This window comes from Arachis ipaensis, chromosome B5, assembly GCF_059453495.1.
Source record: "Arachis ipaensis isolate K30076 ecotype BB chromosome B5, ASM5945349v1, whole genome shotgun sequence".
NCBI classification, from domain to species: Eukaryota; Viridiplantae; Streptophyta; class Magnoliopsida; order Fabales; family Fabaceae; genus Arachis; species Arachis ipaensis.
The window spans coordinates 141,553,185-141,565,995 of NC_142440.1; the positions used below are offsets into that span (position 1 = coordinate 141,553,185).

Below are 12,811 nucleotides of genomic sequence, written 5' to 3' on the forward strand. Positions count from 1 at the left end.
GAGATGAGTGGCTTCAATTGGTGATTTAGGGTTCAGCACTTGCCTTTCTTCTTCTTTTTTTTTTCACACAAAACGGCGACGTTTTAGAGGGTATATTTCCGAACCGAAAACCCTCTAAAAAATCGGACAGTTCTATCGGTTTACCGGTTAACCGTCGATTTGACCAATTTTTTTACCAGTTTTTTGTCAGGCGATTTCTAAACTTACCCAGATTGGCTAGCTGACTGGTTTCCAGTTAACCCGGTTGAACCGGTCAGTCTGATTCGATTTTCAGAACCATAATTCTCAATAAACTATTTTTTACCTTTTAATTTATATTCTCAATAAACTAAATATTTAAATTTTTTTAATTTAAAATAATTTAAATTCTCAATAATGCATTTTTATTAGTTTACTCAATTTTTTTTTCTTAAAGAAGGGATTGAGTAGTCAATTCAAACACATTAAGAGCCTATTTGGGAAGCTTTAAAAGTAACTTTTTTTAGTTTTTGACTTATAAAAAGTAGTAGTATTAATGTCTGGTGTAATTTTCAAAACCAAATTGCAGCTTTCTAAGAAGTTATTTAGGAGCTTATAGAGAAATTAAAAAAAATTACTTCTCTCCTAATACTACTACTTTTTATCATATTTTTATAAAATAAGCATTTTTAAAACTAAAAATCCAAATATAAAATAACTTATTTATAAGCTACTTTTAATATAATCATTTATTATTTAAACTATTTTTTCAAAAGAAACTTAATTAAGTTGTTTACCTAAACTGAGCCTAATTGTACTAATTATCATAAAACTACTTCTAAAAATTTAAGTTGATAAGAGGAGGTAATATAAATGGTTATACTTCTAATACTAACAAATATGAGAATATTTTTCAATATTTTTTTTAAAATATAATCTTTTATATACGATCTTTAAGTGAAATAAAAAAATGCAAAGAAAACTTAATGTAATGAAAATTACTCCTAATAATATGGTAAATAATTAAAAAGAAACCACCTAAAAATGCACATGAATTATCTTGACACTGATAAAAATATTTTCGAATTTTGTTATCAACAAAAATGTGCTCAAATAATTTTAAAATGTACAAAAAATATCATGTCGTAATTAAAGACCTGCTCTGTTAACGAAAAATATGGTGTGACTCACTTGCCATATAAGGAGCTCCATTGCCACATTATTCTTTTTCGTTAACATAGAATGTCTTAATTCATGGGTGTACACTTTGTCACGTTTTTAAATTATTTGAGAAAATTTTTGTCGATAATAAAATTTAAGAACATTTTTGTGTTGGAATAAATTATTTCAATAACCCAGATTATCCACATTGAATTACCAAAAAATATATCATAATGCGAAAGCGTACTTTTACTCATAGAAATTAGAAATTAGACAGAAAGATTGTTTCAGTCTTGTGCTTCTTTCGATCTTCCTTAACCAAAGCCTTCTGTATCGCTAATAAGACTGAATGGTGACTCTTCTGATGGAAAAATAGCGACAAAGGCGACTTTGTTATATTGGGGATCGAAACCCTGAAGGCACTATTTATATTTGAACATGACACCCATTAAATCCTAAAGCCGAAATAAAATCGTTTCTAAAGTCCAAAAGATAATATATCTAAAATCCAAAAGATAATTATCTAAAGAATAAAAGATAATATCTGCTTTTATTCTCATTTAATTCCAAATCAAAAGTAATTATGACTTATGCAACTTAGCATTTATAACAATAAATGAGATCACCATTATATAAGTCATTTAACTTGAAATAGCATAATTTGTGATTATAATTAAGAATAAATGACCATTTCTACCCATGAGAGATGAAAACGCTGACATTCGTACCCATGATAGCCGGAAACTAGACTTGTACCCATGAGAGATGCTGTCCGTGTGACAAAAGTGACCCGCCTTGGATCTGAGCTTGGTTCGTTGCTTTCCGAACCTACGTGGCACATCCACCCCTCCAAAGCCTATCTGACGTGGAATTGAACGTTGAATATCAAAAGGGATAGGATGAACTCACGAAATCAAAACCCTAGGTAGCTTCCCCCCTCCCCAATACAAACCAGGATCCAGAGAGTCGAAGGTTGTTGAATGTCAATGAGTGTGACGTTGAATCTCAATCGAAGCTTGGTTCGTACCTCTCTGAATGTCTTTCCGTAGAGTTACCCCTGCTCCAAGTGATGGCAGTGGCAGTTCTTCATCAAGTTCGAAGAAGAAGAAGGTGAAGAAGCTGGACGGCAGATGCTTCTGTGGAAGAGAGGTTGCGTTGATGGAGTCTGGCACCGTTACGAACCCTAATCGATGGTTCATCAGATGTCCTCTATGGGCGGTAAGGGCAGACGCTGTTGGAGTTCAGGTGAGAAAGTTTTGTTTGCATTTGAGTTGACGAATCGGTGCATTTGTGTTGTTTTAGCAGACAAGAGACTGCAAATACTTTGTATGGGTTGATGAAATCGAAGAAGGATGGGAGGGCATAGCAAGGTGTTTGGCCAGAAGACAGTCAGGGAGTTCTTATCCAAGACATGATGATGGGCTCGTTATCACTGAACCTGGGGAAAATCACGAAGCATCAGCAACCTTGGCGAGAGGGATAGACAAACTTAGGGTTGAAATTAGGGGTGAAATTAGGGGTATTAGACTGTTGCTTTTATGGTTAGCGCTGGCTGTTTCATTTTGTTTGATGTTTCTGCTGTATTTCTTTCTGAAAATGTAAAATTTTATGGAATTAGGGTCTTTGTAAATCATGAGAGTATGAATGTATCTCCTGTTTTTGATAAAGACACTTTGATTCTGTTGCTGCTGTGTTACTTCTATATGAGAACTTTTATTGGTACTCAGTTGTATATATATGCACATGCAATTATATTTTCTACTTAAGGAATCAGAGTTAAGCTCAATATGTGACGTAGAGACCTGATGGTTGTGGGGATGAAGTATAAAACCAGGAAAGCTAACTCAAGAAGTGGACTAACCATGATATAAACCAAAAAACATAGTTAATTACAGCAAAAGTAGCATGTCACAGGCAGAACAACCAAAACAGGAATGTTGCCTACTCCAACATAGTGTAATAAACCAACCATTGCCCCAAAATTAGTACATCAGTAATGGCAGTTACATCAGAATAGCAACAAAACATAAGCAACACAGTCTATGACATTGGTGTTGAGTTACTGCTCCCGCTGGAGATTCCAATTTTTGCTCCGCTTGATGCACCTCTCCTGCCTCGACCTCTTCCTTCACCCCTGCCTCTAGCATCCATTGTAGGAATGAACTGCACGAACCTTGTGGTTGTCCCTGCACTAGCTCCCTGCAGTGGATTTCCTGGGGTTGTTTCAGAGTTGTGTGTAGAAGGGGTTGTGGTTGGATTCATCGGAGATGGTGCAGAAGCTTGTGGGGTATGTGCAGAGGGGGGTGGTCGCTTGACACTTCTCCTTTTATGTTGTTTCTTGGCTGCTCCAGTTGTTGTTGTATCATGGGGTTGTGTTGCTGCTGGATGTGGCATCGGGGGTGGAGGCTGGATTCGAAAGAACAACCAGTTTACCAGCATGAATCGTTAAACAAATGTAATTAACAAACTGAATCAAGTAACTAACTAACCTGTGAAGTCTGGGCTGCTGTGGAACCATTTCCCACCTCAGTTGCTGCTGCTTCAGCCTCGGTAGCCTCTAATGTCTCCTCATAGTACATCTCAGCCAACATGTCTTCATCCTCATCACTTGCAGGGACTTGTGGGGCAGCACTCCCTTCACCCATTGCTTCCTTTCTCTTCTTACAGCTTCGCTTGTTATGACCAGCCTACGTAAAACAGGAACTAGTTAATAGGTGCAAATGAACCTAAAGTGGTACAGGAACTACTTAAATTGGGACACATGAACTTAAACAACGAATTATAGTACACTGCACACACCTGCAGGCAGTATTTGCATACGATGGTGCCAATCCTCCTCTTAGTTCTATGAGGATCACTCTTGTCCTTAGGGGCATCATTTCTTTTGTCTCTTTTCATTGAAGGTCTTCCGATTGGCTTTCTGTACCTGGGTGGCAAAATTGGTAGGGTGTCAACATGCTCCCAGAACTCTTGGCTTGGAACTGGGCGCATTGAAGTCTGATATGCAGCATTATAAGCACCCATAGTTAGCCAGTTATGTGCATACTCTTCAGGTCTTCTATTCTGGTAAGCTAAAGCAGCACATGCATGTCTACAAGGTAGCCCAGTCAACTGCCACAGTCTACAACTACATGTACCTTTGCCCAAGTCCACACTGACCTTCATGGGTAGACATTGGACTTCATACACATTTCCCGCGTCATCTCCGGTTGGAAAGGGTCTCCATTTGTTGCTCTCTCTCTTCTCTCTTTCTAATCTGCTTTGTTGGGTTGGCGCTAACCTCCCACTGTACCCAATCAATGCCTTTTTGTTTCTTGCCATGATTCGCATGACGTAGCACCTCACTTCTTCCAACATGGTTATGATAGGCTTCCCCCGCATCTTTTTAACCTTGGCATTAAACACCTCGCAGTTATTATTGGTGTAGTTGTCCATCTTAGGATACTCGCTAAAGTGTGCTCTACTCCACTGTTTCGGACTAATCTTGTCCAAGTATTCCCAAGCCCCTACGTTGATCTTCTTCAGCTTATCCATTGCAGCATTGAAATCTTGTGTCGTAGAGGCCTTAGCACATGACCACATACACTTCTTCAGCTGCAAGTCACCCCATTTCTTGCGAAAGTTTTGCCATATATGCATGGCACAGAACCTGTGGTTGGCGTTTGGATACATTTCTTGGACTGCAGGAATTAACCCCTGCAGATAACCATGAACATGACCAGAATTCAACTATCACCCTAATAATGGCAACAACAATTCTCACACAATAACAATATTCAGTAACAATCCTTCTACAATTGAACAATTTTCAGTCTTCAATGACCATAAACAACATTCAGAAAAAAATATACATAGTTCCACACCCTAAACCACACTAATCAGTCCTCCACACTAAGCATCTAAACCTAGTTCTCTAATGAAGCATAAAAAAATATACATAGCAGAATTAAAACACATGTGCACAATTAAAACATACATACCTTCTGCATGTCCGACATGAAGTTAAACCCGTTCGCCTGAAAGTCTCCCACATCATCTTGAAGGATATCTAAAAACCACTTCCAGCTATCCTTGTTTTCTGATTCAACAATTGCATATGCAATGGGGTAGATGTGGTTATTTGCATCCTGCCCTATAGCTGTTAATAACTGACCCCCATAATACCCTCTAAGAAATGTGCCATCCAACCCTATGAATGGTCTACAACCACCTACAAAACCCTTCTTGCAAGCCTCAAAACATACATAGATTCTAAGAAAAATGGGATTTGAATCAGGCATGGGATTTGTGTGAATCCTAACTATAGACCCAGGGTTAGTCTTTAGAATTTCATTAGCATAGTCTCGAAGAATTGCATACTGTGCTGCCTCAGATCCCTCAATCCTCTCCTTCGCCTTCTTCATAGATCTATAAATCTTTCTCTCGTTGATAAGTATATCATACTCAACTCTGAAGAACTGGTCAGCCTCTCTCACACTCAAGTTTGGCTGAAGTCTTATTCTTTCTTCTAGCTCATCAATCACCCATTTACCATCTGCTGACTTGCAGTGATTGTCCCTACTGCAAGTGTGTTCGTTGACAAAGGTCTTGACCTGATAACTGGCTGAAAATGTCCTCTTGGCACAGTATATCTGCCAAGGACAATCTTCATCATAGCATATGGCCTTCGACCTTGTAGAGTCACAGCGTGCAAAGAAAATGCTTCTTCCGATGTTTATATTAAATTTCCGGACTGCTTTCCTAAACTGATTTAGAGTCTCAAATTCCATTCCCACTTCCAACCTCACCTGGCTAACAGGGGCATCAGCATTGCTCTGAGGAAAGGCTGTGGTGTCATCAGAATCTTCATCACTAGGTATGCTACGCAAGTCCTCTGACTCATAGCAATGATACCCAGCGTTGTCATCAGAAAAATCTTCCTGATCAACTGGGACATAGAAGGTTGGAAGCTTGTCTGGATCAGGATTAGGGATGAATGTCTGTCCTGTAGGAGGGGGCCTCTTTGTTGATCTTCTCCTGTTCTTTTTTCTCTGACCCTCAGCCTCATTTGAAGCATTGGTTTCATTATTCTGGGGAGTCCTGTTGGAGTCAGAAGCTGGGGCTGACTCAGGGATTTCTTGTGAAAGTAGATTTCTATAAGGATGTGGGATGTACTGGGTGACCTGCTCTGGTGCAATATGGTCAGATACATTGGCCTGAGAGGGAATGAATTGGTCTGTATCATCAGACTGCCAAGGTTGCTGTGAAGCTTCAGATACATTGGCATCATGGGGAGGGACTGGGTCTGTCCCATGAGTTTCAGATGGTTGCTGCTCTACCTCAAGAGGTGGCTGTGAAGGTTGGGAATGAGTTGATGGTGGTTCATCCGGCTGGACAGGTGTTGGAGGAGGTTGGGAAATGTTATTTGGTTCCTGTGTTGCTACAGGAGCTGGGCTGTTCTCTTGATGGGCCTGTAACATGGGCTCTGGGCCAGCACTTTCTTGGGCCTGCTTTTCAAGTTGGACACTACCAACTATCTCAGCATCGTCATCATCTTCCACTACTGCTAATCTTCTTCTAGGAGTCTTCTTTGGAGTTGGTACCCTTTTAGCACAGACCTTTCTTCTCCCCTTTGATGGAGTCAATTCCTTAACCTCCACTATAACAGGCTGATCCACAGGATGCTCCGTATACAAATTAATTCTATTTCCATTCTTCATGGCTGCCTGATACATCCTAACTACATCCATATCAGCCCTTAGCAGCCTCAACCCATCATGAAGCTCCTTCCCAGGTTCTAGCCAGTAAAACTCAGAAATGGACGTATAACCAATGTCCTTCAGCAAGTCAGAGATGAAAAAACCATTGAGGGTATCAACGTTTACCCTCTCTATCTCCGTCACTTCTCCACCAATGTAGCTAACCTTACCAACTGGCTCTCTCTCAAACCTTCCTCTATGATGAATTGATAGTGTTATGTGGATGGTGGCCATCCCTGTAAGTAAAATTTAACAAACCAATAAACACACATTCTCTGTAATTGATGCTAACACAAACCCTAAAACTACTATCTACCAATTCTGAAGGAAATACAGTAACTCATACGGTTTCATTAGCCAGTAACGTCTGCCTAACCACTTGCAACGACATATCAAATTATTCATTGGTGGGAAACGACATACCTGTGTAATTCTTCAAAGGAATTGACCACCTCGTGTCGAATACCAAAGGAATGGTAAAAGCCCCTCCTTGCTACTCGATTCGGCGTACTCTGCTCGTCTTCTCCGGCTTCGAATGAACCAACAGTCACGATGAACCTCTGCTAGGGCTCCACTACTTCTCGCGGGAACTGACGTTTCTTTTTCCTATCCCTTTTGATATTCAACGTTCAATTCCACGTCAGATAGGCTTTGGGGGGTGGATGTGCCACGTAGGTTCGGAAAGCAACGAACCAAGCTCAGATCCAAGGCGGGTCACTTTTGTCACACAGACAGCATCTCTCAGTACAAGTCTAGTTTCCGGCTATCATGGGTACGAATGTCAGCGTTTTCATCTCTCATGGGTAGAAATGGTCATTTATTCTTATAATTAATATATGTATTGCCCACAAATAACAAATTAGAAAATTAAAATAATTTCTTAACAATCTCCCACTTATGCTATACATATATTATTTCTTGACATAATCACATCTTATAAACTTTATGCGCGCATCTGAATGCTATTTTCTTTATTACTTTAACAATATGGTCCGTCTCATATATTAGATATGGAATTACTGTAACTTTTATCACATTAATGTCGTGACTGAACCACGACAATCACCATTCTAATATACTTAACGACATAGATCAAATTTAGATGAGTAATATGAAAATTACATGCCAAGTGATCTCATGCATGTCTATTTCCAGCTGGTCTAACTTTAAAACTTTATTGAGATCAAACACAAAACAAATATTGCAAAATGAACATTTCACATAACACGAAATAAACCATCAACTTAATTCTACAGAAAAATAATTCAATATCTGTCATAGGATATAAAGTATAAAATAAACTCCCACTAACCCAAGGCACCACAAATATTGACACCAATTCGAGCAATGTACTCATGAAATACTTTAGGGATCAATCCCTTGGTTAATGGGTCTGCTATCATATAATCTGTTCCTATATGTCCCATGGAAATCTATTTTTTCTTAAACTTTCTCCTTGACAACTAAGAACTTGATGTCTATATGCTTCGATTTTGTCAAGCTCTTATTGTTGTTGGAGTATAGTACTGTTGACTTATTGTCACAAAATATCTTTAATGGCCTTTCAATGTCATCTACTATATGAAGCTCAGTGACAAAGTTTCGCAACCATATGCCATGAAATCGGAATCAGAGTACTCAATGATCTCCAAATTTTCTGATCTCCGATAAATAAGCATGTAATCATTTGTTCTCTTCAGATAACACATTACGCATTTTAACATCTATCCAATGATCCATGCCCGAATTGCTCAAGTATTTACCCAACACTCCCACTATGAATGATATATTGGGACGTGTGCAAACTTGAGCATACATTAAGCTCCCTAGTGCTGATGCATAAAGTTTATCATGCATTGCTGTCCTCTCAAGATCATTTTTAGGGCATTGCTTGATATTGAACTTATCTCTTTTAGCTACGGGTGTGTCCATTGGTTTATAACTTTTCATGCCATATCTACTTAAAATCTTTTTGATATAGTTCTTTTGTGATAATCCAAGAATACCTTGAGAGTGATCTCTTAGTATCTCGATTCCTAATACAAAAGAGGCATCACCAAGATCTTTCATTTCAAATTTGTTTGATAGAAATTTCTTAGTTTCATGCAACAAGGCTATATCGTTACTGGCAAGTAGAATGTCATCAACATATAAGACCAAAAAAAGTATTTACTCCCACTGAACTTGCAGTACACATTCATCTATAATATTTACCTCAAAACCATATGAGGTAATGACTTGATGAAGCTTGTGATACTATTGACGCAAAGCTTGTTTGAGATCATAGATGGATTTTCTTCTTTTTTTTTTATTGGATCTCTTTAATGGTACTTCTTGAGGTTGTTGAGCTTGCTGTATGGGTTGGGGTTGAGGAGGATTCTCATTATTTTCCTATATTGTAGCAGTATCTTGAGCAACAACAATATTCTCATTATTTTCTTGTACTGTAACTGGATCTACAGTAGGATTCTCATTGTGCTCTTGTACTATAACTGTATCTTGAACAATAATAGCTACAAAGACCTGATCATTGTCAGTTACAGAATTCTCATCAAAAACAACATTCTTAATATTTTCTTCCCCCCAAACTCAACATCCTCAAGAAATCTTGCATTTCCCGTTTTAAAAATAGACCTTGATGTAGGATTGTAAAACTTATACCCCCATGAACGCTCAGCGTAACCAACAAAGTAGCAACTGATGGTTCTTGAGTCCAATTTTCTTTTGTGCGACTTATAAGGTCACATCTCAATTAGACATCCCCAAATATGCAAATGCTTTATACTGGGCCTTTTTTCAGTCCAAATTTCATAAGGGATTTTGTTAACTGCTTTGCTTGGTATCCTATTAAGGATGTATAGTGCTGTCTTTAATGCTTCTCCTCAGACTGATTCAGGCAAGGAAGAATGACTAACCATACTTCTCAACATGTCTTTAAAAGTTTGGTTCCTTCGCTCTGCAACACCATTCATGCTAGGTTTGCCTGGCATGGTGTATTGCGGAACAATACAGCATTCTTCTAGGAAAAGAGTGAAAGGCCCGAGACGTTCTCACTTGAACCGTCATATCTTCTGTAGTATTCACCACCAAGATCATATTTGACAACTTTAATTTTCTTCCCAAGTTGAAATTCAACTTCAGCTTTGAAAGACTTGAAAACATCTAAGGCTTGGGACTTTTCATGGATTAAATATAGATACCCGTAATGAGAGTAATCATCTATGAACGTAATAAAATACCGTTGTCCATTCCAAGAAACAGTACGGAATGAGCCACATATATCAGTATGTATCAGTTCTAAGACATCTTTTGCTCTCTCGGCACCTAATTTTCTTTCCTTTTTGTCCTTTTTCCCTTTATGCACTCAATGCAGGCTTTAAAGTCCGCCAAATTTAGGGTTCCAAGAATTCCATCTAACACGAGCCTCTGAATTCTCTATTTAGATATGTGACCTAGGCGTTTGTGCCATAATGATGCCGAATTATTATTTAGTTTTCGTTTTGTACCTGTTTGCAGTATTTCATTATTATATGAATTCAAATAAAGCCTATATAGATTATCTACAAATGACCAGAGCAAATATTATTCAAATTATAAAAGAGACTGACTTTATTGTCTCTGAATGAACAAAAATAACCTGATTTATCCAAACGAGAAACAGAAACTAAATTTCGTCTAAATGACGGTACATAAAATGTCTCTAATAAATCCAAGTAAAATCCACTCGTGGAAGATAATCTAAAGGTTCCTATAACTTCAACTGCAACTATATTGCCGTCTGCCACATAGATGTATCTTTCAGCATCACTTGGCGGTCGGGAGCATGCGCAGTAACACTTATATGAGTAGTAGCAGCAGAATCTACCCACCAAGTATCAACAGGTGCAAAACTTAAACTAGCCTCAGAACAAACAAAAGTAAGAATTATACCTTTCTTTACATGCCAAGTGGCATATTTGGTACAATCCTTCTTCATGTGTCCCACCTTCTTACAGAAGAAACAGGTTGAAACTTGATCCTATTTCTTAGTCTTTTTCTACTAAGAAGGAACATCCGCAGTAGTATTACGCTTTCTTTTATATTGAGAAGATGAAGCCATGTGAGCACTTTCAGTCTTATCTTGTTGTAGCCTCTCTTCTTCTTGCACACAGTGAGATATAAGCTCATTTAAAGACCAAGTATCCTTCAGAGTGTTATAACTCACTTTGAATTGCCCAAAATATGCAGGAAGGAAGGTCAAAATGAAATGCACGAGTAAATCTTCAGAAAACTCTAACTTTAGTGCTTTCAATTTTGAAGCAAGAGGAGACATTTCCATAATGTACTCCCTTATGTTCCCTTTACCTTTATACCTCATGGAGACAAGTTTGCTCAAAAGGCTACTTGCCTCCGCCTTTTCATTCTTAGCAAAGAATTTTTCAACCTCTTTCAGGAACTATTTGGCATCTTTATCCTCAGTAATTGATCCCCAAAATGCCTCAGGAATTGAGCGTTTCATGATCATAATGCTCATTCGATTGGATCCCTCCCACTTCTCTATTTTAACCTCATTGAGATTTTCTAGAGTGAAAGTAGGTTTTTCCTCTCGAAGAGCTATATCCAGATTCATACAACCGAGGACAATCTCCACGGTATCCTTCCAAACCTTAAAGTTGGAACCATTCAGCATAGGAATACTGCTAATTTGTGCTAATTTGTGCAGAAGCATTGGTAGCTAAAGCCTGATAAACCACAATTTTATGGTTTATCTTGTATTGAATTTGGTGGATTTTATCAACTTTTCTTACACTTATTAGTTGAAAAAGCATGGTTTTATGAATTTCTCCTAAATTGTGCTTAAGAGTAAAAACATGATTTTTAGGCCATTAAATTGCTAAATTTAATTCACTTTTCTCCTATTCAATGCCTTGATATGTTTGTTTTAGTGATCTAAGGTTTTGAAGGTAAGAATGACTTGAGAAAATGGAAGAAAAGCATGCAAAGTGGGAGAATTAATGAAGAAATAAAGAAATTGCTAAACTGTCAATCCTGACCTCTTGGTACTAAATCGATCATAAATTGAGCCATAGAGATCCGAATGAGGCGGTTTTAGTTGCATTGAAAAGCTAACATTCGGAGCTTTAAAATGATATGTAATTTGTCACAATTTCCTTACAGTTAGGTGATGCGTACGCGTCGCGGGATCAACATGCTTCACTTAAGGCAACATGTGACCAGCGATTTCTAGCTCATTTTGGGCCCAATCCAACCCATTTCTGATGTTATTGAACCTAAGGATTGAAGGGGATGAACCAAGTAGTCATAATTTAAGTTTTTTTTATCATGTTTTAGGTTAGAATTCTAGAAAGAGAAGCTCTCTCTTCTCTCTAGAATTTAGGGTAGTTTAAGCCTAATTTTCTTAGATCTAAGTTTTGATTCTTGTTTCTAGTTCAACTCTCTTTATATTTTATTGTTCTATGATCTTAATATTATTATTTTCTCTTGTTAATTTCTTTTTGTTTCCATTTTTACTTTCATGAACTCTTGTTGGATCTTGATTTTCTTTAATGCAATTTTGATGTTTCTTTGTTTATTGATGTTTATTTGAGTTATTATTATTGTTATTTTGCATTTGGTAGTCATAGATTTTATTAATTCTTGCTATTTACTATACTTTCCTTTTATGCCTTCCAAGTGTTTGATAAAAAACTTGGTTGGATTTTAGAGTAGATTTTTGTGTTCTTGACTTGGGTTGGTAACTTGGGTAACCTTGAGTTACTAATGTCCAAGTGATTGATAATTTGTTTCCATTGACTCTAGTCTCTCACTAAATTAATTAGTGAGTTAGCTAGGACTTATGGATTAGGATTGATGAAGCCCATTTGACTTTCCTCCAATATTGGGGATGACAAAGTGGGATTGGTCCTTCTAATTATCATATTGTGGTTGGTAACAAGGATAGTGATCCTTAACCA

General features: G+C 37.7%; 1 protein-coding gene across 1 annotated transcript; it reads right to left on the bottom strand.

The window, feature by feature from the left end:
- Positions 1 to 3,159: 3,159 nt before the first annotated feature.
- LOC148566015 (uncharacterized) lies at positions 3,160 to 7,091 on the bottom strand. Its single transcript, XM_088487338.1, has 5 exons — positions 6,399 to 7,091; positions 5,100 to 6,314; positions 3,919 to 4,815; positions 3,609 to 3,806; positions 3,160 to 3,525 (listed from the first exon to the last, which is right to left on the bottom strand). The coding sequence occupies exons 1-5, from the start codon at positions 7,089 to 7,091 to the stop codon at positions 3,160 to 3,162; spliced, it is 3,369 nt and encodes a 1,122-aa protein (XP_088343464.1).
- Between the last annotated feature and the right edge of the window lie 5,720 nt (positions 7,092 to 12,811).

Coding starts and splice junctions, on each gene's coding strand:
- LOC148566015 (XM_088487338.1), bottom strand. CDS start 7,091: ATGGCCACCATCCACATAACACTATCAATTCATCATAGAGGAAGGTTT. Junction 6,315..6,398: donor AAACTCATGGGACAGACCCA/GTCCCTCCCCAT, acceptor ATTCCCTCTCAG/GCCAATGTATCTGACCATAT. Junction 4,816..5,099: donor TCATGTCGGACATGCAGAAG/GTATGTATGTTT, acceptor GGTTATCTGCAG/GGGTTAATTCCTGCAGTCCA.